Source organism: Melanotaenia boesemani, chromosome 21 (genome assembly GCF_017639745.1).
Source record: "Melanotaenia boesemani isolate fMelBoe1 chromosome 21, fMelBoe1.pri, whole genome shotgun sequence".
Taxonomy (NCBI): Eukaryota; Metazoa; Chordata; class Actinopteri; order Atheriniformes; family Melanotaeniidae; genus Melanotaenia; species Melanotaenia boesemani.
In genome coordinates this window covers 8,794,686-8,821,658 of record NC_055702.1, presented here as the reverse complement: position 1 = coordinate 8,821,658, position 26,973 = coordinate 8,794,686, and the positions used below count along the sequence as shown (strand labels likewise).

Below are 26,973 nucleotides of genomic sequence, written 5' to 3'. Positions count from 1 at the left end.
TTTGTATTTTTTTACTTTTTCTTTATATTCTAAAAATATTCTTCCAATACTGTGGAGCTACACAATTTATATCCAGCTGCGTATTTCACAATAAGCCAGCCTAAATCCAGTCCATCCTGCATGTCCTGAAAAGGTTTAAGTTCTTCAACAAGAGTTTGCAAAGATGGCTAATCAATCCCAGAATGCAGCACTGACAGAGCGTGCCTGTATCCAGGTCCGAAAGGTCATTTCCCTGTTTTAATTAGCATTGGTGGCTGCACTAATCGAAGTGTGATTGATGGCGGTGGCGCCCTCCGTTGCTGCACATGAGCAATGATGGCAAAGAGCAATGGAAACAGGCTGAGGCAGTGAAACTGTTCTGCTGTTTGGAAGTTTGTACAAGGGCATGAGGTGGGTCAGGATTGTGTACTCCCTGAACAGCAGACAAAAACAATGTTATCACTCTGATTGGCAAAATGTACATGGCAAAAAATTTGTTGACTGTATTCAAAGAGTTAGTTTACTTAATTAAAAAAGTTGTCAAATAGTATTTGTACTTGCATTTCCACCTTGAATTCAGTGTGATTTATTGGTTTTAAAAGCCAAAACTCTACAACAAAGGGAGCTAATATCTTAACACATAAACTGGTCCTGCACCTAAGAACCAAGCTGGCGTTCATCAAAACTTTTTATCAGAATGTGGCTTGTAGATGTGATTTGCAAAAAGTCATTTTCTGTTGCAAAGTTGACTGGAAAAGTAAACACACAAAAAGGGGAAGGAGAGAGGAATGCTTCGAAATGTGAGGCCAGTTGGAAAGTTTTCCCTGGTAGCTGACACCCAGTGAGTCAGACTATTCTTACAGAGGCAACATATTCTCATTCCCAACTCATGATCAAGAGCCCCTGATGTCAGCAGCCCATTAACTTGATGCACAGAGTTGATCTTTTTTTTTTTTTTTTATCAGTTTCTGACTTAACTGCTTTACAGCTGCACGTTGTCAGTGTCCTTCTGCAGTCGCAAGTCATGTACTGAGTGCCAGGATAGTAGAATGGGTTGTGAACAAGTAAACTATGCATGGAGACCAGAGCAGGAGATAGAAACATGATTAAGAAACATGTGATATCTGTTTGGTGTCCTCTGTCTTTCCACTTAATTTTTGTCATGTTTGATCTGACTTTCAGCCTTAATTTTGAGATATTTACTCCACAACTGTAATACTTTATTAGGCATTAAAAGAGCTTGAGTAAGGTTAGGAAAACATTCTTTGGCACCAAAAAAAAGTGTTATTCCCAGTTTAAATCTCTACTGGAGTCTCCATTTGGTATTGTATTATATAGCATGCTTTTTCCTCTTGTGGTACTAAGACATGCATGTGTGATTGATTGAAAATTCATAAATTGACACTGACTCAGTGTGAGCCAGTGCAGCCCTGTAGCGAGCAGGTAACCTATCCAGAGTCCACTCATCCACTTGCAAGATGGCCGTTGGGATGGACTCCAGTTCTCCATGCATTCCTAAATTGGATGGATATATTTGGGCTGTATCCACCACAGGGGTAGGGTGCAAGGCCAGAGAGAAGGATTTAATCACATACGGGTTGAATGTCAGTTATGAGGCAACCAAAAAAATACCCATAAAGTTATTAACTTCTCCAGCTGCAGACTTGAATGGATTTGGGTAGATTTGTCAAGCTAAGGAAAACCTTGGCATTAATTTCACTAATAAGGAGCAGCTGGGAATATAGGTTCATTTTGTCTTCATGGCAAGACAGGAATTCAGAGTTTAGATTCATATAGACGCTGCACCTGAACATGTCTTATTGATGTTTTACATTGAAATGAGGGTATTGCCACACAAACTTTGAATCTCTCTCTTTTCTTAGCTCCTGGTGGTCCAACCTTCACAATTGGGAAGTCAGTGTGGCTGCTGTGGGGCATCGTCTTTAACAACTCTGTTCCCATTGAAAACCCCAAAGGAACCACCAGTAAAATCATGGTTCTGGTCTGGGCCTTTTTTGCTGTCATCTTCCTGGCTTCCTACACTGCCAATCTGGCTGCTTTTATGATTCAGGAGCAGTATATCGACACTGTGTCTGGCCTGTCTGACAAAAAGGTATGATACTGAACAAACAAGAGTTCAGTAGTAGCCTTACAGTGATTATGAAATGTGACAGTTCTTGAAAGTTCACCGAACCAAAACACAAGCGGGGTGTTTTTGTGGAGCTTGGAATCCATCACATCTTTTCACTTAAATGCAGCTCATGCCACATAATCTCTTTTCTCTTTTCTTCACATTGAATTGACTAATAAACCATAAACAGTAGAGCGCCAAAAGACCAGCTAAAGGATTTGGTTATGAATGTGTCTGTCCTTTTCCTATCAGCGGGAAGCCCAGCAGTATGAATGACTAATCAATTACTGCCGTCTGTCAATACAGTTGGTGTCTGAGTCTTAACTTGTCCTGTCAGTATTTTGTCTGTCAATATTCCCCCTGTGCCGTCTCCATCTCTCGTCTCTTTCACACTGTTTGAACAAGAGCGCAAAATGTCAAATGATTGAAAAAAACCCCACAAAAAAACAAGCAAAGCCACAGAGGAACACAACATCTGCACACTCTTTTTACCACTTAAATGTGTGTACACACAAGTGCTGTTTAGAAATAGTCTCGGAGGAGGTTTACAAGACCATCATTTTTTTCCCAAGACAAAGGAACAGTTAGCACTGTAGTTTAGGAATAAACACTCTTCACTCAACTCAGACGGCTGAAACCTTTAGATAGATAAATATAAAAATTGATTTTCCATCTCTTAAGTTAAAATGATTACCAAGCAGGATCTCTCTGACGACATTTTGATAAGAGGAAAAACGATAACCTGTAAGAGTTCTCGTGGTAAACATATGATCATGTGACTACTACATTAAGATTTAATTTGCAATCTCTGGCACACGATTGGCCCATTCGTTTGCACTCAGCTGAAAAAGGTCAGTGCTGGAACCGAGATGAAGAGGTCTTCTTTGTTTATGGTCTAATTGAGAACTAACAGATATATTTCTACTTCGCTCTGCAATGCATCATAAAAATGTGAATTTCAGGCACAGATTGAACTGGATTAGCATCATCTGTGTAGGATGAAATAATTCAAATGCATGTTGACTGATGTCAGATGTAATCTAATTGAAGTGAGTGAGTGGTCTGCAGTCCATTTATCCAGCTTTGAGTTTATCTGCTGATTAAATTATATTTTAGATCCAAAATTAAATTTAATTTAACGGTTCAGTCCCATTTCCTCTTTTAGTACTTCCATTTTCTCATTCTGGTCCCTCATTTTCTTCTCTTGTCACCTTCCTTTTTTTTATTTTTCTCTTTTTTTTTCTTTTGCTCCTTGTCTTCCTTCATAACTTTTTGTCCATATCCTTTTTCAACACACACAAACACACAGACCTACAATTTCTTTTTTCCCTCCCTTCCTCTTTGCCCACTACTTTATTTACTCTGTCTTTTCTTTTTTGTTTTGCTTTAATCCACACTCTCTTTCTTTTTCCTCCTTTACTTAATCACTTTCTACTCTTTTTTTTTCTTGTCTTACTTCCTCTGTCCCCCCTGTTCCTTCTCTTCCCTCAAACAATCTCTTCCCCCACTTTGCCTTTTTTTGAAATCTTCACTTTCTTCTTTTGTCTTTATTTTTGGTTTTCACACCACCTTCCTCCCTCTCTTCAGTCTCTTTCTCCTTTCTGTTCTATTCATGTTTCTTTTTAAATTTACTCTTCACAAACTTGCCTTACCTACATCCACTGTCAACCACCCTTTGTTTCTCCAATCTTCCGCTTCCCACCATTTTTCCTTTTCTCTCACCATCTTTTCACCATCTCTCTCCACAGTTTCAGAAACCACAGGAGCACTACCCTCCTTTTCGCTTCGGGACGGTCCCAAATGGGAGCACAGAGAGGAACATCCGCAGCAACTACCCCGACATGCACACACATATGATGAAATACAACCAGAAGGGGGTGGAAGAAGCCCTGGAGAGCCTCAAAACTGGGTACAGATTGGATCACATTTTAACTGTAAAGCACAATTACAGTTAGGAAGTTGTATTTAACTGAGCCTCTTGCTAGTGAAGACATGACACAGTAATGATTATCATTATTTGGGTGATACAGCAGAGATTTGATGCTCTTTGTGCTGCACACCTATTTTTGAATCAGGCCAGTGTGATGGGTGTATTTTTAGACGTAAAGTCACATTTACGGCTGCTTAATTTGTATAAGAAAGTGCTGTCAAACATTTCATCCTCTCAAAGATCGAGCTTAGATTGTAAGTACTTAAAGGAGCATTCATGATTACAAACTAAGTCTTTTCTTTCTCTTTTTTTCTTGTCTCAGTTCAGAAAGGGAAATAATCAGCAAAATTTTCATTTTGGCCACACCATCCAGCAGGTTATGGAGAGTTCAGCAGTGAAATATGATGAGGAAAATTTCATTAAACACAATTAATAGTATTTATGATTGTCAGATGATGAAGTAAACTAGTACTAATGGTGTGGTGGGACCCATACTGATTAACAGCATAGTGATTGATGACCAATAAACAGCTTAAATGTTAAACAACAGGGCAGTTATCCACATCAAAGTAAAAGTGACATATCCATTGCATCCATTTGGTTAAGTTGCTTGTTTTTATCTGTCTTTCTCAATATGAATCAGGCTCCAAATATTTTTTATTCTTAACCATATTTTACACCTAAATACAAGATATTGGGGCCCTGATTGGGAATGCTTATAATTTCCCCTTTAATCAGTGATTGTACCAAAAAAAAAAAAAAAAAAAAGCACAGTATAAAATCATTGTTAACATCTTAAGTATAGCCCCACACATACAGCAGTAAACTCCTGCTTGTTTGAGTCACATTGTCCTATGCAAGTACTGTCGCATAGATCTCTCTTTGAAAGGTTTTTGGTTACATCTGGCTGGGCCACTTTTGAACAGAGTCTTTACACAACAACCTTTTCTAAATAGCTGACTAGGATCAGTGTGATGGATTGCCAGTCTCAAACAAGTTTCAAGTGAGCTGATTGTCCCGGAAATTAAATGAAAGCAATGGCAGCCTGGAAGGTAGAAATATCTGAAACCTAATTTGCTTTGAAGGTTTTCAGCAGCAATTTGATATACGCAGCATTTAATGGGATCAAACAAGCAAAACCCCTAGATAGATAGTTTTAGATCCTATGAGGGCAATGCAAAGATGTTCTTACAGCAGGTGATAATCTTTAAGAACTAACAGAGACAATCTACTTGTGTGCAGGAAGCTTGACGCTTTCATTTATGATGCTGCTGTTTTGAACTACATGGCTGGAAAGGATGAGGGCTGCAAACTGGTGACCATTGGCAGTGGAAAAGTATTTGCTACCACAGGATATGGCATTGCTCTGGAGAAAGACTCCCGCTGGAAACGGCCTATAGACCTGGCGTTGCTGCAGTTCCTTGGAGATGGTGAGCACAGATCTGAGCCGTACAAGGTGCAATCAAAAGGTTCAAACAAAAGTTGGAAATTTGGCCATTATCCATTTTAAAGCGGTTGCCTCATGCAGCAATATGACCTTTTAATGCTCCACATTAGACCAATATGAGGTGAGCTGATTTAATTATGGACCTCAAAGAGAGCAAATGTCAACTTCTCTAAGCTCTCTAGAGGTGATGAGTTTGGTTTGTTATGTCCCAGAGACAAAGAAGAAGTTTGGTGAAAGACTAAAGAATTCACATCAAGTCATCAACTGGACTTTATAAGAGCACCCCAATGGTGCAATGGTGTCATAATTTTCATGAAGTATATATTTGCTTCAGGAGTTATAGTCTGTTAACTTTATTGATCACACTGTATATGTCATTAAACACAACTCACTCAAAAGATACTTACATTTTCCCTAAGCTTTGTCTGAATTTATTTCTGTCCCACTGCTACAGTGAGGAACTGGCATCAGTCCAGATCAATATGTGCTGTGTCAGCAGGGAAGTGGGCTTACAGGGAAGAGTTAATATCCTGCAGAACAACAGGGAGTGTTAGGAATATGATCACCTCCTTCACACACACATTCCAGCCATGATTTCTGCTGGTGTGGAGTTAATATCCTCTCCCCTCGGAGAGCTTAAGAGTGTCCCGCACATACACTCCATAACTATTTATTTGATCGTTTCTGAGACTTCAGTGTTTGGAGAACATACAGAAACTAAGTAATAAAACAGATCATGTTTCCTGGAGAATGTTGAGGAGAGTTAAGCTCAAGTTGAGGCCACCTGATCAAGACTCAGAAGGAGTAACTTATTTGGAAATGCTAGTTAATGGAGATTTAGATCTGGACATAAATGGTCCTTCATATGTGTGGTGAAATGCATTTTCACCATTAAAGAACAAAGACAACAATACAGTCACATTTCAGCAAGAAACTAAAAGAAAATTGACATGGTTGTCTTCTATTTTGGCTCAAACTTTTACAGTGTTTTAAACATGGTTCCTTCAGTTCCTTCTTCAAAGCTTCCTGTGTTAGAGGAGTCATTTAATTCAAGACAAAAGGAATCTCCAAAATGCTTGAAGGGCCTCAAATAAGGTCTCCCTTTTAGTTTTGGCTTTGTAATTTTTTTCTAACCCAGATTCTGCTGCTAAATTAGCTTTTTAAGGTTGTATATTTGACATTTAAGACATAAATACACATTTAGTAAAATGTCACACTAGTATTGTTTTTATGACTGCAGCCTCAAAAATACAAATATTCCAGATATTTTGTTTTATTCTCACAAACCAGCTTATCATGTCACTGTCTTTGGGATTAGAACTGAGATTAGGTTCTGATTTTCTTTCTTATTTAAGGGTTTTAATAGCCGATTAGATGGGTTTCATTTCTGGCTAGATGTAGTATTTTACACAGATTAATCTGTCCTCCAATTCTAAGGGAGTGCAGGAGCCAGACGAATATTCAAAATATACAAAGAAGGAATTCAAGAAGGTCTTTTCAAGCCAAACAATAAAATGCTCTTGACTGGCAAAGTCAAGAGCACATGTATCACCGATGAGGAGCAGATTAATCACTAGGGCTGGATCATAAATGGCAATAGGTCTGCTCAGGGGATGAGTAACATACTTGTTACTTGGGCTAGTAATATAAAACTGGACTCTTTTTCCCATCATTACAACTCAAATCGACTTGTTGCTTTGTTGTCTACTGTAGATGTTATCCCTTCATGGTCGGCAGGCTCATCTGCTTATCATAGTTATGCAATATGAAAATGCAGTGACACAGACACAAAAACAAATTACATGCAATGTGTTGCAAAAGGGTCATTGGACTTTGTGATGTTGGTGGTTGAACATAACAATGTACAACAGAGTTTGTCTTTATTAAGTGGAGAAAATGAAATATTAAAACCCTTGATATAAACCAGACTCTTTGTTTACACTGTGCTCTTGGATTTATGCGACTTTACATGCTGTCCATGGAGAAGATGGGATATCTGTGTTATGTGTTTAGCAATCAATGCTCAAGCTGTGTGCACAGCATTGCAAATGACTTTTTTAAAGAAAAAGTCACAATTGTTCCACCCTCACTTATTATTTTAACTGACTGGAGATCTTCTGTTTTTACATCACTGTTTAGTATCGGTTTAGCTGGCTTAGAACCTTTAAATTCCACATCACAAAAACAACAGAGTCTGATTGGTCCACAGTTCATGAGCAGATTCTGTGACTGGTAGACTAACTCAGCACAAAGCTACATGGACGGCAAATAGTAGTTTTTAATATGGAAAATAAATTACTATATATTTGTTTTACTATTTGTTTTCAAATACATTTTGACTTGTCCAATCACAGTTTGGTTAGCTTTAGCAAGTGAGCAACAGTTAATGTCAAGCTCTGTAAAACAAAACAAATTTGTGCACACACATAAATCTGCATTGAGCTCTGGCTGAACATTACTGTTGCCCCAAAACCCCCAACAGATTATTCCCATTATAGCAACTATATTCATATAAGATTGCATTGTTGAATATTCAGGATAAATATTCAGATCATAGACCTCAAAATAGGCTGTAATTGGCTGTGGAGTCACTGTTTTGAAGGACTGGACAAAAACATTTGCATCACGCATCCAGCCTACCTGAGACAACAGAATTTCTTAATCTGATTAATTAAAATAAATTGAAGTCTTTTTTTGTTTGTTTGTTTGTTTTTGCTTAACTCAGATATTCTCATTGCATATTTCTTCACCTTCCCTCAACTCCTGTCAACCCATAGGAGACACTGAGCGTTTGGAGACAGTCTGGTTATCAGGCATCTGCCAAAACGAGAAGAACGAAGTAATGAGCAGCAAGCTAGACATAGACAACATGGCAGGCGTCTTCTACATGCTTCTGGTGGCTATGGGCCTCAGCTTGCTGGTCTTTGCCTGGGAACACCTGCTCTACTGGAAGCTACGACACTCCCTGCACAAGTCTGATAAACTTGACTTCCTGTTGGCCATCAGTAGGGTGAGATTTGCAAATTTCTCAGTTAACTGTTGAGTTGTTTCAGTGAAACTGCTGAGGTGTTTATTAATCCTTAGTTGCTTTGATAGAATTGGAGTGAGATAACTGACATTTATTATTAAGTTATTAGACTGTTTAGCTTTCTAATTGGATTAGTTGTGTAAGAGCTTGGCTGAGAGATCGAACGCCTGCTTGAAAATTTTATTTCTAAGTGGCCGTTTGGCTTTTTTTTCTGTTTAATATGCTGTTTTACATCAAGTGGTTCTTATGTGATGAGAAATTAATGCAAATGGATGAGTATTTGCATCTAATTACATGGATTCATTGGAGGACCTTTGCATAAAGAATCAGAGAGGAGAGATAAAAATGGAAAAGAAGCTCCACTTCTGTTGTTTACTCAGCATTTAACTTTGGGTGGAAATTTAGGCTAATTGCAATAACAAAATCAGTTTGTTAATGTTGTTTGGCAATGTATTTATGTAGGCAGACAGCACTGGCTCAAGTTACAGCCAGTGAAATGTCTCTGGACTCCAGCCTCTTCTACTGTGTAATTATACCATTGTGCCTGGATCTGGGTTTTATCAGATTAACGGCTAAATGACTATCTGATCATTAATCCTTATTGGGCAGCCCCAAGGACCAAATTAAATTTGGCTCTTTCAGGATCTCTCAGCCAACTGTAAGCAGAGAGAAGTCATGGGATTTGACTCTGTCCAGTTGGAGACTGTGTTTTGAAAAGGGACATTAGGTTTGTGTGTTGTGTATGTTTATTAGGGCAATCCTCTCAGCTTAAATGGTTTTTGTTTGAGTCCCAGGAGAATGCATAATGAATGTGTGGATGACTTGCCTCAGTGATGAAATGAGACATTAATGAAATTGAGTTTTTACTTTTCTGCCAGTGAGGGATTTCACTAGTCAAGATGCAGGTCACCACTTTGCTTAAGATTGATTGAAATCGCTTCAGATAATTTCTGTGCAATTGTCCCCTTTGGATTGCTTGGTTAATTTAAGGTTAATTAAAATGTTTAATTTGTTTCTCCTTCTCTTTCTTAATCTCATTGATTTTTTCCTCCATGTCTTTTTCCAGGGTATTTACAGTTGCTTTAAAGGAGTGGAGGATCCTGGACGTTCATCTGGTTTGGCCAAACCTGACCTTACCTCCAGTTATGCTCAAGCAAACATGCTGAAGATGCTTCGCACTGCCAAGGACCTGGTTTCCACAGCTAATGTGGAGAGCTCCCTGGACAATGCCACCAAGACCATAGAGAAGTTAAGTCGTCATGGTGGTAGCTTGCCTGTTCGAGTTCCACAAGCTGCTACAGAGGCCGTGCCGGGAGGCTTTGCTTACATAACAGAAAACCATTGTGCTCTTCCTCAGCGCTCCCTTTCTCCACCTCTAACTGCTGTTACCACTCTGAAACAGCAGAGAGGTGTAACTAGGCCAACACCACTACGCTACACACTTCCAACTCGTTCTTCATCATGTTTGTATGACAGACCACTTCCTGTGTCCAGCTTGAGCAGCCCCCACCTGGCCGTGGGAGAGCCGTTGCCTCATCAACACCCACACCACTACCAAACCACCGGGAGAATATATATAGATTCCCATTCTCATTCACCTTTCATACCATACACCGATCTCCAACTTCCTGACATATATGCGTCTCATCCTGTCTCCTCATCCCAAAACCAGCATGTACAAATGGGCTTCACCCAACGAAGAAGGAGGTCCAAGAGTTTTCAATGTGAGGATGGGGATGTAGAGAGGAGAAAACATGGGGAGCAGATAAAGAGTGACAAAAGCCCCATCAGTCTGAGTGAGCTCAAAGTCAACCACCTCCAAGACAACCACATCTCCTCTCCACCTGTTGACAACATTTATTCAGAAGAAGGAATTTGTCCTCGGGTAGAGAACTACAGCTCTTGGCCCCCAGAGGACTTTGTGCTGAGAGGGAGACGCAGGCATCGCCGCCCTTCTTTTCTCAAAGCAACTTGGGGTACTGAGCAAGTTCGTCAACTTGATGAATCTCAGTCTTCTCTGTCCAGCCAATCACCTTCAACCTTACCAGACCTGTTTCCCTGCATTCTTACCCCAGCCACATCTGCCAAAGCTTACAACCCCTCCCATCTTCGAAACAACCTGTGCCTCCCAAGGAGCCAGGCCTACCTCCACATTAGGGAGGACCAGAGAAAGCCTAATGGGCGTAAGGGCCAAAGGCTACGCTACTCCCATTCTGCCCACCTGCCTACATATGGAGAAGCAGTGCGACATGGAACTGGGATAGGGCGGGGTGTGATGCGAAGGGCCACCAGCTTGCTCAGCCGACAGTATGCACACTACCTGAACTCATACCCTGGACTTCCCCTCTACCATGGTCCACTGGACCTTCAGCACCACAGCCAGGCTTCCAGCCCAGTGTGCCAGCTGTTGGCCTGTGGTGGTGGGCAATGTAGGGGCCAGGGGGCCCTACTATACCAGGACAGTGTTTATGGGGCCTATGGTGTCTATCAGGGGTCTCAAACTGGATCAGAGGCCCAGGCAGGGCATGCAGCAGGGGGCCAGCCTATGGGAAGCCCCTGTGTACTTCGGCCCTGGCGACGAGTGTCCAGTCTGGAATCTGAAGTTTAACTGGGAACCATAAAAGACCTTATTAATAGGAAACTGTGGAGGTACAGAAGACTCTTAAACATATCCACTGTGGAAAGAGGTGTTTTGGTTAGATTTAATTAAAAGGGGTAAACTTATAATTAAAAGTATCTGTTAAATTTTGAATGTGACTTTGTGTGGTATAGACTATAATTTTGGGTCTTCAAACTTTACCAACACAAAGGACTGACAGTCCAAGAAGACTGCACTCTCACCGATCTATCCTCAAGAAAGCTGGAATTTGTTGGTTTAAATCACTTGCTGCTTTCCCATAAACAGTATTTGTGTTTTCTGCACTTTAATGTGCACTAAGATTTATTACAGTTTGTGGTATTAACGCATGATTATTCATGCTGTGTGTGTTGTTTATGTTACATTGTGAGTGGTTGGGATTCAGTCTTGAGTGTCGTATAGTACTGTAAATGAATTGTTTACAGGTGGAGAGAAAAAAAAGGGGGGGAAAGAGATTGTCTCTTTAAATACAGCCGCCAAAAACAAGCAGCCACTGTAGCAAGATAATCTGAGGACTACTGCTATGCAGATGTGAAGAGTTTAACTCCGATATGAAGCATTCAACACTAAATCACTTTGACATCAGTTTGAGCAGAGTAGGAGTTTTCTAGATTGAAATAATAATTTTTGAGACACCCAATAATAAATTTTAGAGAAATCTCTTAAACATGTCTATACTTTGGAGTTTAACCCTTCACATCTTCGCTTAAGGGGGTTAGAGGAAGCATCTGCTTTGTGAAAGCAGTCCTTATGAACACAATCTGCAAAATTATTGCAAGATTGGGGCAGTATTGACCAGCACTAGGTGTCTTAAACCATGGACTCTTCATCCTCTGTTGGTCTCATTATGAGGCCACAGTACAGCACAGCACAACACACATAGGGCCTCACATCAAATTAATTCCGTATTCTACGTACTATATCAATATAGATGAATGTGTTATTTGAGGTTGGTTAGTGTCATATTCATGTATTCTACATATGATAGAAATTTATAATCACACTTTTTTCTAAACACACCTCTGGCACAGTTTTTCATTTAAAAAACTATTGCTGATTTATTGGATCATTTGCCATTACTATATTAACTATCTGTTGGCAGATGAAGATTTTTCATCACTTCCCTTTTTTCCACTGTTTTATATTCCCCCATCATCCCTCTTTGTTCCCATCTTCTCTAACTGTTTAATTATCAAATTTAAATGAGGTAATTGAAAGCTATTCTAGTATCTCTATTACCAGGCTCCTTCACCCTGTAATTTATCACTTAGACCAATTAAAGAGCCTTTTTGGATGAACATGCATGTGTTTTTTCTTGTAGTAGTCTTTGCTTAATATGAACTTGTGTACTATGAAGGAAAAAATGGCATTTTGTTTTAAGGTTTACATCAAATGTTTTGTTAGCACAGTTTATTTGAACACAAATACTCACAAAACCTGGGTGTGCACCAAACAAGCAGTTTCCCAACAAACTATCTCTGGTGCAGTTCAACAAATATAAATGCAGCAGGGACAAGAAATAGCAAAATATACAAACAAAACATATTTAACTGTTAGATTTCAATTCATCATTGGTCATTAGAGTTTGGTACAGGTGATGAAAAATGTTTCCTTGCAAAAAAAAATTTTGCATGCAGTCTGGACCAGAAAACCAGTATACATTGTGGAAAAACACATTTTTAAAGGGTGATAAAATGGTTAGACTTACAGTAACAGCACATTTTGAAGCTACAGATGGTAAAATTGATACTGCTCTCACATCTGTATGCTAAGGCTACAGCTAGCTGTTTGTTTGCTTAAAAACGCAACAGTTGCGAGAGCTAGCCAAATTTAATTACTATCAGTTCAAACAAAAATACATTAGTTAAAAAAAAATGTGATTTAATAGAAGGTTACACAGAAACAAAACATCAATCATTAATAAAGTTGTCAACAATTTGATTTACTTGTTACAAAGCCTTGCTAATGGTTCCCTACATCTTCCAGGCCTGGCGTTAAGCTAACTGGCTGCAGTGTTGTGTAATGTATATAAAAAGTGATGTATGGATATATGGATATTATAATACTTTTCTTGTGTATTTCAATACACAGACAATAGCATCAATAATAATATACAACAGCAAAATTGTATATATATATATATATATATATATATATGTATTTATATAACAATTTATGGTATGTTTCATTTTTAATTCTAACATGGGTGAATGGTGGAATTTTGGGCTGTGCCTGATCAGGTGGAGCTGATGAGCCGGAGAGCGGACTCTTTTGGGTGTCGGCATCCTCAAACTACGTAAATGTGAAACCAATGACAAATTCATGAAGATTATAAGGTTGGAAAAAAAAAAAAAAAAGATTGAACAGCAAATGAAGAAAATTATCTGGTAGGCGATGAAAGCCTCCTTCTCTGATGTTGTCATATGGAGGTCAGTCATCTGCTGCAGCCTCCTGGAGGAATATCTTTCTGGCATTTGGGTCGCATGTTGGCCTGTTACTGACAAACATACTGTGGGTGTAAAAACGAACAAGAGCACCCTGTGCCAACTGGCACTGAAGTTCTTTTTTCACTTCACATTCACTGTCAAGTTCAGCTTCTGACAAGATTTCTATAGGGGCTTAGTGAATTAGACCTAGTGGTATTCATGACATGGCATAAATTTTCAACCAACACCTGCCTGACTCCAATTTATACAAAGTTACTTAAACTCAAGGTGACCTGTTGCCATGACAATTACTCTCTTTCTGTGCTGCTCTCGTGATGAGATAAGACCCCTTTCAGGAGACCAGATGAATTGAATAATGTTATGGAGTCCAACCACTGACCACTTTGATTTTTCCATTACTCTCTGCTTTGTTACTGCAGCATGTTGCAGACTTGGCCGTAATATTGATTTAATCCTCTACTTTGCTACAGATGCCATATTTTTAGAATCCAGGGTATTGAGTTTTCAAAGTACAGCACAAAACACCTGCCTGAAAACAAATTCTGCAGCTTTGGTGATTGTGTAATTAAAACTGTTATATACGTATAACATGAGACCTGGATTTTCACTGGAAGAGGTATATTTTATCTTTTTTTTTATACAAATATTCAATATATGTACAGAAGGAAAATATAGCAAAGGAATAAATACAAAAAAATACACACCTACTCTATGAAGTTCATTGCTTTATTCATAATACTTCAAAGATTTGTCAAATAAATTGATTATGTTAACATCAGGGCAGCTAAGTGGATAATAACTTATAATATTATAATAATATTGACCACTACAGCAGATTTTGCAGCATGTTTTTGCAATTTTCCAGTTTACAGACGTTACTGTGAAATCAAAATTCAGTTACAAGATGTAAATAAAAAAACATGTTTTACAAACATCAATATGTAAGTAAATTATGTAGTAGTAGTAAGTAGTAACCTTTATTTATAACCAGGTAAGTCAGCTGAGAACCTGTTCTCATTTACAGTGATGAGCTGTCCAAGAGGCAGCAGGAAAAGGTGGCACAGAAACAATGAAAACAGGAAAACACAAGTAAAACAAAATTACATCACAAACAACACTGAAAGAAAATATTGAGTGTAAAAACTACTTACAACATATATACAATAATAAGTTAGGGATGAATGATGAGTGTTAGGGAAAGTCAACAAAAGACCAATCTGTTTAAAAAGAAATATTAAGTAGATTTGGTAGTATATCATTGACTAATATTATGACTAAAATGGCACAGTGCCCTCAACCCAAATGAGAATAACATTTTGAATGTTCACTAGAAATGTTTAATTGTTAAAGGGATAAATGCATACACAGTTTAATTTAAACTGCACTCTGACAGTCAGTCAGTTCACTTGCCATCAGACTCTCAACATGTCAAAGCCAGCTGAGGCTCTCTGCAAGACATCTGTTCAACTACAACTATCTTTCCCCCTCTAGTTTTTTAAAACCATTTAGACAGCTATTATCTCCTGGCTATTCCTACAGTCTGGTTTTAATTTGCTTAATACTGATCACCTGCCAATGAACTAACAAAACTGAGTCACTTGAAACAATTAATTAATTAAGTATATAACCACTCTTGCAGAGATAAACACTATATTGTATACTAAGCTTTACTAAGGCCAAATACAATCTTGAAAACTGAAAGCTTTATGGAAGAAATAGGGACACAGTGACATGGATCTGATTGACATGAGACTGATAAATGTTGCTTAATTTAGCTAGCACGTCCAAGAACACAACTTTTAGGTAAATATGTGCCAGTGTGAACTGCAAACTTTGCTTGTGTAGTTGTGTAGTTGTGTAGTTGCAAAAGTTTCCTTCTTCTCAGGTGAGCGATAAACGCAACAAGGGAGACGGTACTAGCAACAGAAAAGCCAATCAGCTGATCACCAACAGCCATCATGATTCACAGCAGGAGAGGGAGGGGGAGAAAAAGCTGCCATGCTGTGCAGAGTACAGACGGCCGTTTTTTTGTTTTCTTTTGGTAACGATAAGGTGCAAGTGCTGAAACCTCTCACCAGTAAAAAGTGGGTGTTAAAGCATCCTTATCTGCCATGGTTGTGATGCCCATGCTTTAAATGCGTAAGCAATTTTAACACAAATAATTACATAAATTATATATATATATATATATATATATATATATATATATATATATATATATATATATATATATGTATGTATGTATTCTGAGTTTTTACTGTAATAATGAAGCCTAGTAATTTTAAATTCACTCCACTCACCTTTGCTGCACAGCACCTGAAAGCTTGTGCAGATTGCAGTGCATATGTGTCATCAGGACTAATAAAGGACCTGTCTTGCCAAGTGATGAAAGATGAGTCATGCATATGAAAACATCAATGGAGCACCTGGGACAGGTGGCAGACTTCACCTACAGACCAACACAATAACACCACTAGTCACATATTACAAAAAGGTCCATGTTCCAATAAACTTTCCTCTGGGAGCTAAGCAAATGGAGAAACAATTGTGTGCATTTAACAGTGTGGATTTTTAATATTCTTGACAGGAGGACTCAGGAATTTAAATGGACCACACTTGAAGCTGAAATATTTATTCAGTCACACACCCACTTCGACAAATATTGCTTTATAATTTCCTACCAGGGACACTCAACTTTTTGAACCAGTGCAGATTCTTGCTTTTGAACTCTTTAAATAAGATTGTATATAGTATAAACGGAATTTAGTACCCCAGTTAGGTTCTCAATATGCAGATTAAGAGCAAGTGTCAGCCTTGACAAGGTCGCCGGCCACAACGTCTGGAGTCACCAGAGAGAAGGAGTCCAGTCTCCTCACACCTCCATCCTGCAAATTATATTGCTTCATATATCGCAGCAACAGCTCCAGATGCTCTGGGTCACCTTGAAGCCATAGTCTATCCCACACACCCTGATAGGTGAGGAAAAGGAAAAAAAAGATGAGAGAACAGCAAAAAAAAAAAAAAAAAAAGAAAAGAAAAGAAAAAAAAAAGGATATTGGATAAAGGATGATGATACTTTTGAGAAGCAAAAATGAGGTTTGAGTTTGCAAAAGAGACAGCAAGGGAAAAGTTACAAGACTGAAGAAGGGGAAAAAAACAAGTAAGGGAGGGGATGATGAGAGTTACATGATGGGAAAGAAGAAATATCAAGACCGCTGATATATGAACAGCTGAGATGAGAGCAGAGAAAAGGGAAAGGGGATTTGTTATTCTGTGTGTCTAAAGGAAGAAACGATTATATTTTGGATTGTAGGATGATGATGACAAAACTCTCACAAGATCCAAAACAGATTTCACACATCTTCCTTTCCCATTGTAGAAAACAGCAATTTTGCAATGCTATAGTTTCATTAAAGAGAAATTTATATCAATTTATATTGATTTAAATGACAGCCACTCAGGTTGTTTTGACTTCCATTTTGAGATTAGCTAACAGCATTCTGAGTGTGACAGCTGTCTGTGCATACAAGGACACATTTTTATCATGCTTCAGCATGCAATTAAACTTTGAATTTGGGAATGTGTCGTGTGTGTATATGCATGCACGCAGCAGCTCCTCCTGTATCCGAGACAAGACAATTGGATCTGCCAGCCAGCACCAATGCTAATTAGTTCAGCAATCTTCAGGCTCACTTCCCACAATCACTTCCATCTCTGGGAAGGGAATGAGCTTGGCCATTCAGGAAGGCCAGCTCCAGATCAAGTCTCCGATTTAAATCTCTTTTGAGAGAAGGAATTCAAATAAGAACAATATAAGGAAGGAGGTCAGAGCATATTGGCCGTGGAAGCCTCTTCATGCTTTCCACATAACTAAACAGAATGTGTATCCATTTCATAAGTCGTGACTTCTGGACATTAAGTGAAATAATATTGTTTTTCATGGGTTTTCTAAAAAAAAAAAAAAAAAACTGTGATAAAATGGAACAGATAGTATCCTAATTAAGAAATGCATGATGCATTTTAAACAAATTGCAAAAATCCATTTTCAAGATATCTGATTTAATCTTTTTCCTCCACATATCAGGCTGATTGTCATTTCTGTCTCTGCAAGCTATGTTAAAACGTACAAGACTTACGAATGGAAATACATCCATCTGCTTGTAATTTGCAATTGCAAGTGTGCTTTGGAAAATATAATGCTCCACAAAATATTTTTATCAACCCATTCTGCTAATCTTATCTGACAGGCTGCATATTGCTGATAACAGACATGGGGAAATTTGTCATGGCTTTTTGTATTTTATTTGTTGCAAATAACTTTTAATGGTACACTTGTGGCACTCGGCGCCTGGCTAGTAAAGGACAATGGCCTTGGATTAAATCTATGAATACAATCTCATGTTTATATGCCTCCACCACCCAGTCAAGCTTTTTAGCTACCATCCATGTTGCAGTGCTTGGTCTTTTATATGGGAAAGGGGGGAAATTTAAGATGAAGTCATCTGTTGGACAGATTGTAAGGCCTCTCTGAGACCTAGTTCAGTTTTCATATAGAAAAGAAAATTATTTGGTTTGAATATGTTACGCTCAGAATTCTTCTGCTATTTGCTTGATGTATAGTGTATTTATTGAACAAGAGAGAGAGAAAGTCATACACCTTGCATGTATTAGCTTTCTTACACAATGAAGTCAGTTCTGACAGAAAATAAAGCTGGTGACAGAAAAACTAAATAAATAATACAATACTTAAAACCAAAAATGTATCAAAAGTACACAAAAATCTGTGCAGAGCTCCCATCCATCCATCCATCCATCAACCAACATTATTACTTCTTGTCTATTTTCTGAGCTCTGCAGCTAAGAAAAGAGTCAGACCGATGTTGACTCTGGTCTTATCTCTCACGCTGTCACTTTCTGTGTCCTCCTAAGTTTCTTTGCTGAGTCGGCCATGCATGCTGTAAAGCAGCCACAGACATATAGTGGTGCTCTGTGAAGGAACACAAAGTTGTGAAGTGTGGTTTCTCAGCCTGGGGCCGCTGCAACAGCTCCAGGAACTTACATAATGAATCTCAGTTCAAAGTGAAAAACGTATGTAGTGTTACATTAATGTGCCCCAAAACAAGATATGTCAAAGAGATTAGTCTAAAAATGTAATTCAGTGCTAACCTTGGCAAATATTACGTCATGGTTTTAGTCTTAAAAACAATTTATCAGTCACAGCTTGTCTGGTCAGATGTCGTGTTCATGTGTTTCAAACTAGTTGCAGATGTTGCTAAATTTTAAACATGTTGTTTTGTTTGTTTTTTTGTTTGTTTGTTGTCTTGAAGTGAGATTTTAATCTGAATGTTGTGCAGAAGCACTTATAAATTCACAGGATTGCCCCTCTGCAGTATTGGTGCTAGGTGGGCTTTAGGAATTAACAATAAAAGGAAAAGCGAGAGGGTTTTTAATCAGGAATGGCAGCAATATTATGTAATATCTGGGAAGACACCACTCAGTCATGTGAGTTTTTCTGCCTGACACTGTCCAAATAAGATGGGCTGGTTCAAAATACACGCTAACATGATTTACACATGACTAAGTCAGCTTAGTCATGATGGACAAACTAATTTTTTTCCTTTTGTTTGGCTTGTATTGAGTCTGACAAAAGCCCACAATCAAAGAAAATCATCGTTTTATTCAGTATTTTTAGGCTGCTGATAGTTTCTATAGGTTTAGGCACCAAAACTGATTAATTAGGTTTAGGAAAAGATTAATGTTTGGGATGATTGTAAAAATCTCCCACTGTCTTACAGAGATAACCACCATTATTACCTGCTGTCAGACTTATTGCCATGGTAACAAGTACAGTGGGAGAGTAGATTGTTGCTTTAATTGTTACAAAGCATCAGTTGTCTACACCATAACTACAAATTTCAGAGGTTAAGATTGTTCCACAAATTTTAGCAAGAACATACTAAAAAAATTAACTCCAGGTGTTCTTTGCACAAAGTGTTTGGAACATTTAGAAAAGGGTGGATAGACAAGCTGGAAACATGATTTTGCTAATTATCAAAAGTCATCTTTAAGTCTACTACTACAAACATGTTTATCATCTTTTAAAGAAATATGTTGCTGGCACGTCTAGTAACCACCGCACGGTAAACATAAAGCTACTATGTGTGGAAAAGCTCTGCTCTGACTGGGAAAACAATTTATCCAGCAATTATGTCTCACCACAGTTTTTTTTTTGTTTGTTTGTTTTTTTGTTTTTTGTTTTTTTTTAACGAAACAAATGAGTTGTATATAAAAACAATATCTTAGGAGAGGGGATTGAAAAATGATGATATGGTTCTAAGTCCTGCACCTGATGTGGTATTTTCCTTAGCCTCCTATTGATAAGCCTGATTTTTCATCCCTTCCACACTGTCACCGATCTCTATTAGACCACAGGCTCCAATCCTGAGGCTCAATGAGATTTTTGGGGAGCAATTTCAGTGTGGCAGATTTTGGCCTGGCTTGTACACATGCTATATATCATTAGATGCAACCTTGGCCAGAAAAAAAAAAAAAAAAATACGACAGGTCTTTTAATACTCAGCTGCTTTTCATCTGAGGTACAAATAAGTTCCTTAAAAGATTTCTGGGTGAGAAGATACTGTTGGTGAATCTGATTAGTGAGTGTTACACTGTTGACGTCCTGTTAACAGCACTATAAAGCACACACTGTCGCCTCTTCTCTTGTCCTTCCGAGGTGACAACTCCTGGTGTGTTTTGGCAACGATTACTTCAGCAAATTAACTAAACCCCATGAAAGAATCGCCAAATGCACACCCAAGGAACCAAGCCACACATCCTATGGTATGTGAATTGCATTCACACTGCAGGCTACAGAGACAAAACCATAGTCCTCTAATTAACCAGTCCCACCCTCCTAACCTAGTAGCCAAGAGCAGTCTTATTATCAGAGACATCTTTTCCCTTTGAATCTTTTCCTCTGCTATTACAAGGCTCAGCCCTGGGCTCTCCTGAAGCAGGGGGGAGCTAAATGAGGGGGGAATTATACTCGCCAGGACGTTATTAATAAAGATTTGTGGTTTTCAAAGTTATAACCCTTTTTATGACAATCTGTGTGAAGGTTTCCCAGCTGGAGATAGAACATAAGTGTTAACAAGCCAAGAAAATAGGTTTGCTAACTCTGCCCAGTAATTTTTGTTCTAAGATCATAGTAAATATTATAACCTACAGTAGATAAATTGGACAAACCCTATCATAATAAATGCACAGAGAAAATATTCTTTATTTTATTTGAATTAATTAAGCTTGAATTAGCAAGTACAGTGTACATCCATCTGCACCCTGCGGGTTTTTAATTATATAAGAATATAGTGTGGGTATCTACTCACATATGGGTGTGTTGATCTTCCTTTGGTGCTTCTGAGTTCATGAGCAATACTGCTATAAGATCAAATTTATAATTTTATAAAATATACAAATAATTAATTAGGATGCACTGGAAGTTTCTCATTTGCAACAAACTAAAAGGGTGACATATTCATAACACTTTACTTAAAAACATTTAACAAAAACAAACTGTGTTTATTATAAGGTTTAATTTTATTTGGTGGAAAATTTTGAGAAAAAAAACAGCAGGTTTCAATACAACAGTTGTACAATATCAACAAGTTTCTGACAAATAAATACTGCTGCTGAACTCCATACTTCTTGCTTTTCTCTATTACGTGACTGTTTTCTCCTTTTCCAATGCAGACAATATTCTGTTTGCAACAGTGAGATCTGCTGTTTATCTTTGCGATGCATTATGAAGCTGTGGTGACACAACGGGACACAACCTCTCTGTTTTTGACCTGCTTTGAAAAGTATTAATATATTTTCAGAGGGCGTGTAACAGCTGTGTGCCATGTTGCATTTTGATCATTGTAATAAAACCATCAGTATATCTATACTTGTTCATCTCTAAATGTGTATATTAATTTGTGCAGTTCCCACAGATTTCACTTTTCATATAAATTTACAAATACCCTCTTTCTTATGTGAGCAAGGATGCTGACAAATGCAAAACTTCACCACTAACAAAGAGATATTTTTAAAGGTTTTTAAAGGCACCGTTGGTTTAGCTCTCTTTGAACTGCAACTGTGGTGGTGCTGATACTTATTGTGGTGCTGGAAGGTATCAGATTGCAAAAGTGACTTCGTTTTCCTGTCCCAGTAATTTCCTTTACAGCAGTATTTAGGTTTACTGCACCAAATCACACGCTAGCAACTGGTTATCAACACATTGGCAGTTTTGAATGCACACCGTGGCTGATTTAGCAAAAAAAAAAACAAAAAACAAAACAAAAAAAAAGGACAAGAGGACCTTATTTAAGAAAGCAAGGAAAAAAAAGACAGAAAGGGACAGAACAAGAGATAACACAAGGGTCTACATCGAGACTGTATGCAAGACGGATGTTGAATTAGCCTTCATCGTAGGCGCCTTAGAGAGAAAATTTGCCATAGTTCAGTAGTGGTATAAAATAATTTAAATTTTTTTTCCTTAAGTGGCAGCAATCTGCTTCCCTAATAAGCTTATATAATTACACTGGGAAACATTAACCCCTTTTATTGAAATGTGCACAAGGCAGTTTTGTCAGACTAGAACATCTGCAAGAGCAACATCAAACCAGGAAGGTGGGGGAGTGGCATATGATATACTGAGAGTTGAGTCTATTTTGGTTTGTTCCCCTTAGGAAATCAGCAAGGATGCTGCAACTAATAACATTTTGGAACGATGATTCCAACCCTGTGGGTGCATTGAACGCAGCGACCCTCATCAGGACCACATACAAAGTCTGTGAGCATGTAAACTAATTCTGTCACTTACTCATGTGTATTGTTGATAGAAAATGTTTTTAGGGATGAGTCAATAAATAGCTGGGGGGATTTGTGTGATTGTTTTGTAAGTAAAATGAAGCCAGTCTTGTTTCCAGAGTCACTGCCTCACTGGGCTGCCACACAGCCCGTAACATTCAAGTCACAGTTTTCACTTCTGGGTTTTGTCATCAGTTTCCTGCAACACAATAACTGACACAGTTGTCAACATCTTTAACTACTACACAATCTGTAGTTAAGAACTTCTGATCTCTCATATCACTGCCAACTACATGCAGTTCACCACACAGGTCTGCAATAAAAGCAGAAATAAAAGCAATAAAAGCTGCAGAAATAGTAGTTGTTCCCTTTTATTTAGAAAATCACCCAGCAGCTTCTCTAATGTGTTGATTTGTCATATGAAACCTAAATGTGTCAAACAGCTCTACAGAGATGATGGATTGGCTTCATATTCACTCTATTTCATTATCAGATATTATAGATAATGCTTTCAGAAGATGCTTGTTTCACCCATGGGACCGAAACATCATTCTGACCTGGTGAAAATCAGTGTAGTTAGAACTAAATCATAATGGTTCTGTTTGGATGCAATGCAACCTGAACATGTGTGTGTGTGTATGGAGTTGTCTAGAAGAATTGTGAGCAACGATAAGATTTAGATAGAACTGTATCTTAATTATGAAGCTTTTTTTTTTACAGGAAAATGTTCATTTTAAATGTTTTGACTGATTTCCTATTATCCCAACAGGAAACAGATATTGTGCTCCTTATTTTATTTCCTAGCTGCTGAAGTTGTATCAGAGATGAGAGCTATCACTGCACAAGAGGTGATAAGAAAAGCTTGTGGAAGGTCATGTCTTACACTAAAGTGTGTGTGCGGGTGTGAGATATCACAGCTGAACACAGCAGATATGGAGGACAAGTTTGCAGTTTTTTTTTTGGAGACGATAAGATTCATACACCTTATCTCAGTCAGCACAAACTAATCTTGACAACATACATAATGTGAGTGTGCTGTATGGGCTTGTTTTTTTGTTTTGTTTTTTTTTTTTTTAGATTTTTTTTTATTATTATTATCGTGTCTGATTATTTCTAGACACATAAAAATTGCTTACTAGATTTGCTTTTAATTTAAGTGAGCTGAGGCTGCTCCGTGAACATCAATATGTTTTATTAATGACATCAAGATACTCAAAATCTAACAAAACAAAACAAACAACAACAAATACAAACTAAAACATGCTTTTGCTGCATCTATTATTGAATCCTCAGATGGTGAAAAAGCATTTCTCCATTTTTGGCACAGTGTTGCTAGAAATGAAGAAATATCATTATGTTGCTTTAATTCTGATCCAAACTATCAAATTACATGCTAGACGGTGCGTTTAAGAACAAAACTGCTAGTCTGTGTGCACAAACTGCAATAACCTAAGAAATAGAGTCTCAGACATTTCAGTGAAATAACTGCTTACTCATTGTCACACTTGAACACTCCCACCCAATCTGCAAAGTTAGTTGAACCCTATGGTCATAACCAACTCTTTGACTGCATGTTCCATTTTTACTTTTCCATTAACTTTTTTTGCACTGAACAATGGAGGTGGAATTTGGAGCCATGTGTTTGTGTTTGTTTCCATTGACAAGATTTTTCAGGCGTGTAACGTCCGACACCAACTGAATGCAACCGCAGCAGCAATAAAAAGCTTTAGTCTAGTTCCAAGCAATAGGTCGACACAGGCTGCAAAGAAATGTCAAAACAATCTTATATTTGACTGGTTTTTAAATAAGTATTTATCGTATATCATTTAGGGCCAGAAACTATTGTAAAAATACTATTATTATATATGCTAAAGGATATGAGCCAGCAAATGGTTAATAACAAACACTTCAGTCCCACAATTAACTTCACACTAACATGATTTAACAGCAGCTAGAGAAATTCACTAGCAAAAGAAAAGACCTTAATGGAAGGTGTTACAAAGTATGGATGAGATTATTTCTGACTGGCTCATCTAGGGTGCCATGTAGGTGCCAATAGAAGGATGGCAGGAGGAGACTCAGGATGGAGGTTTTGTGTTAGGATGTTTGTGACCCAAGCCTTGATGGTAACAGAAAATAAATAATAATATGAAAACTAGAAATATCTGAGACATGGTAATGATAAGGGATGTAGAGGATGAATGGATAAGGAGGTGGGGTGGAGGGATGGGTGAGGGAGAGGAAGGAAGCATAGATGGCTGAAAGAGTTGAGGGAGAATGAATGAGGACTGGGATAGGAAGGGTGCTGAATGAGGGAAGCAGGCATTAGAAGACTCAGGGGGCGAGAAGAGTTAACTTCATAAATGAGATTTCAAAACATCCAGGAGCAACAACACGTCATACACCTAAATGAAACTAGGAAATAAGAGTCAAAAGTGTGGGACAACATGGAAGCACCACAGCAGAATCACAACACTGATGAGTTCTGCAGCGTCTTTTTTTTCCCCTGAATGTTTAAACATGAAATTTATTTTAAAATGTGTTGTTTTTCTGTTTAGCCTTTTTTGTGACTTGAAAGCATTTAATTAAAAAAAGAAAGTTTTCTTGTGTGTATTTGATCATCTATTGTAAACAAAATCCCTCAAAGACCCACTCCATACATTTTCGACCTGAAAACTTCTAATTCCGGATGCGTTTGATGCCACAGTAACATCTAATATGTGCACCTCTTCCTATAAACATATTTCCCCTGTACTTCAACAACTCCACTGGCTCCCAATAAAATACTGAATCAACTATAAGTTACTGGTCCTCACCTTCAAAGGCATTCACAATCTGGCCCCTCCTTGTCTGTCTGATCTCCTCCATATTGCCACTCCCTCCCGTGCTCTTAGGTCATCCTCCTCCGTTCCCCTTACTGTTCCCCTGGCCCGGCATTGTGTTTTCATTCATTTAGATTGACCTCTTCTTTCAATGTCACCATGTTCAACCATCGTAGTGCCGTCTGAGCAAACCAGACAAAACTAGGCCCCGTTTCTTTTGTTTTTTTTAGTGTCCAAAACAGTTTCTTGGTCACACATATTTTTTCAAATATTTCTGTGCATTTGTACATAAAAGTCAGACACAAAAACTGTTTTGGGCTCAGAAGCCAAATATTTTTTTTTTTAGTGTAGATTTTAAGGCAAAGATTTCCACTGAATCTGACAGTAAAGTTTATAAGAGGACAGGAAAACCAGGATTCTTGGTTTGCAAAGTAAGATCTCCTCCTAGGTTTAATGTGTGGTTGACAGTGGTATGTGCACAGCTACAGTAACACATATCCTGACAGGAGTGGCCTGGTTGGACGTGGAGTTGGTGTGACAAAGTTAAAAACAAGAATATTTTCCTCTGACCAGGACATTACTGTTGCATTTGGCTGAGGTGCAAAGCCACTTCGCTGGAGGACAATGTACGACTAAAACTGGATGCACACTGTGTCTGTGCTTCTCGTGTACAGAGATTCTTTTGTAACCCTTCCCGCCTATTTTTCAAAAATACCCATACTTGGCCATAGAAAGGAAGGAAGCGGCGAGTGTTCAGCTTGTTGCAGTCTGAAATTTCACCACCAAATAAATCCTACATGAATGGTAAATGGTCTGTACTTATATATATATATATATATAGTCCTACATAGTTAGGACAGTATCAAAACTTAATTTAAATATTTACAGTTTTGATTTTTTTGTTTTTTTGTTTTTTTTTTTGTTTTTTGTAAAGCTTCCTATTCCAGGTTATTTTTCAAAGATATAAAAAAAAATAACTGGGAAATCAAAACAGGTCTTCAGTGTTTTCTCAGTCATGTCTCTTGTGCCTTTTCACAACAATCACTGCAGTTTGTTATATTGTTGGCTGTAATCTATTTGGCAGGTAGACAAAGTGGATTTGTCCACTGTCACAAGCTGCAATCACATCTGGCTGACCTGGCTCAGGTTAGGGTCATTAAAGATTCCACCAGCTTTGTGATGGAATGACTGACATTCATTTACTGGTTATGTGTTTTCAGCTTAGACCAGCCTTAAACAGTGTTTCTGTTTCTTTGCGGTCCAGTTAGGTGTGGTACAAACATCTTATTTTGTGGTCTTTTTATTCCCATAGTTGACACAGTTCAAACAGATAGTCATCACACTTGAGGAGTGAGCACTGCTAAACTTTAAGAGATAATCTGAAGTGTTTAAATGGACTGCACTTATATAGTGCTTTGCTAGTTATTTGTTGACCACTTAAAGCACTTTTACAATTCATGTCACGTTAACCCATTCACACACCTATTCATACAGTCCTTCTGTTATTATACTAAGTGCTTTTATCTAAGCCGATAAACACAACGGGAGGAAATGTGGGGTTCAGTGTCTTGCTCAAAGCAAGGCAAGAAGCTTCGGCATGTGGTCAGGGGAAAGCCTAAAATCGATACATCAACTTTCTGGTTGATAGACGACTGCTCTTCCTCCTGAGCTACAGCCACCACATTTTTATTGTGAGTCAGT

At 38.1% G+C, this 26,973-nt stretch overlaps 1 protein-coding gene across 1 annotated transcript in view; it reads left to right on the top strand.

The window, feature by feature from the left end:
* The window catches only part of LOC121632794 (glutamate receptor ionotropic, NMDA 2C-like), a 64,637-nt gene extending 52,204 nt beyond the window's left edge, over positions 1 to 12,433 (top strand). Inside the window, exons 12-16 of the mRNA XM_041974542.1 lie at positions 1,863 to 2,092; positions 3,859 to 4,019; positions 5,283 to 5,470; positions 8,265 to 8,497; positions 9,582 to 12,433. Of these exons, the coding sequence (XP_041830476.1) occupies positions 1,863 to 2,092; positions 3,859 to 4,019; positions 5,283 to 5,470; positions 8,265 to 8,497; positions 9,582 to 11,123 (2,354 nt within the window). The 3' untranslated portion in view covers positions 11,124 to 12,433. The remainder of the gene's footprint in view (positions 1 to 1,862; positions 2,093 to 3,858; positions 4,020 to 5,282; positions 5,471 to 8,264; positions 8,498 to 9,581) is intronic.
* The last annotated feature ends 14,540 nt before the right edge of the window (positions 12,434 to 26,973 follow it).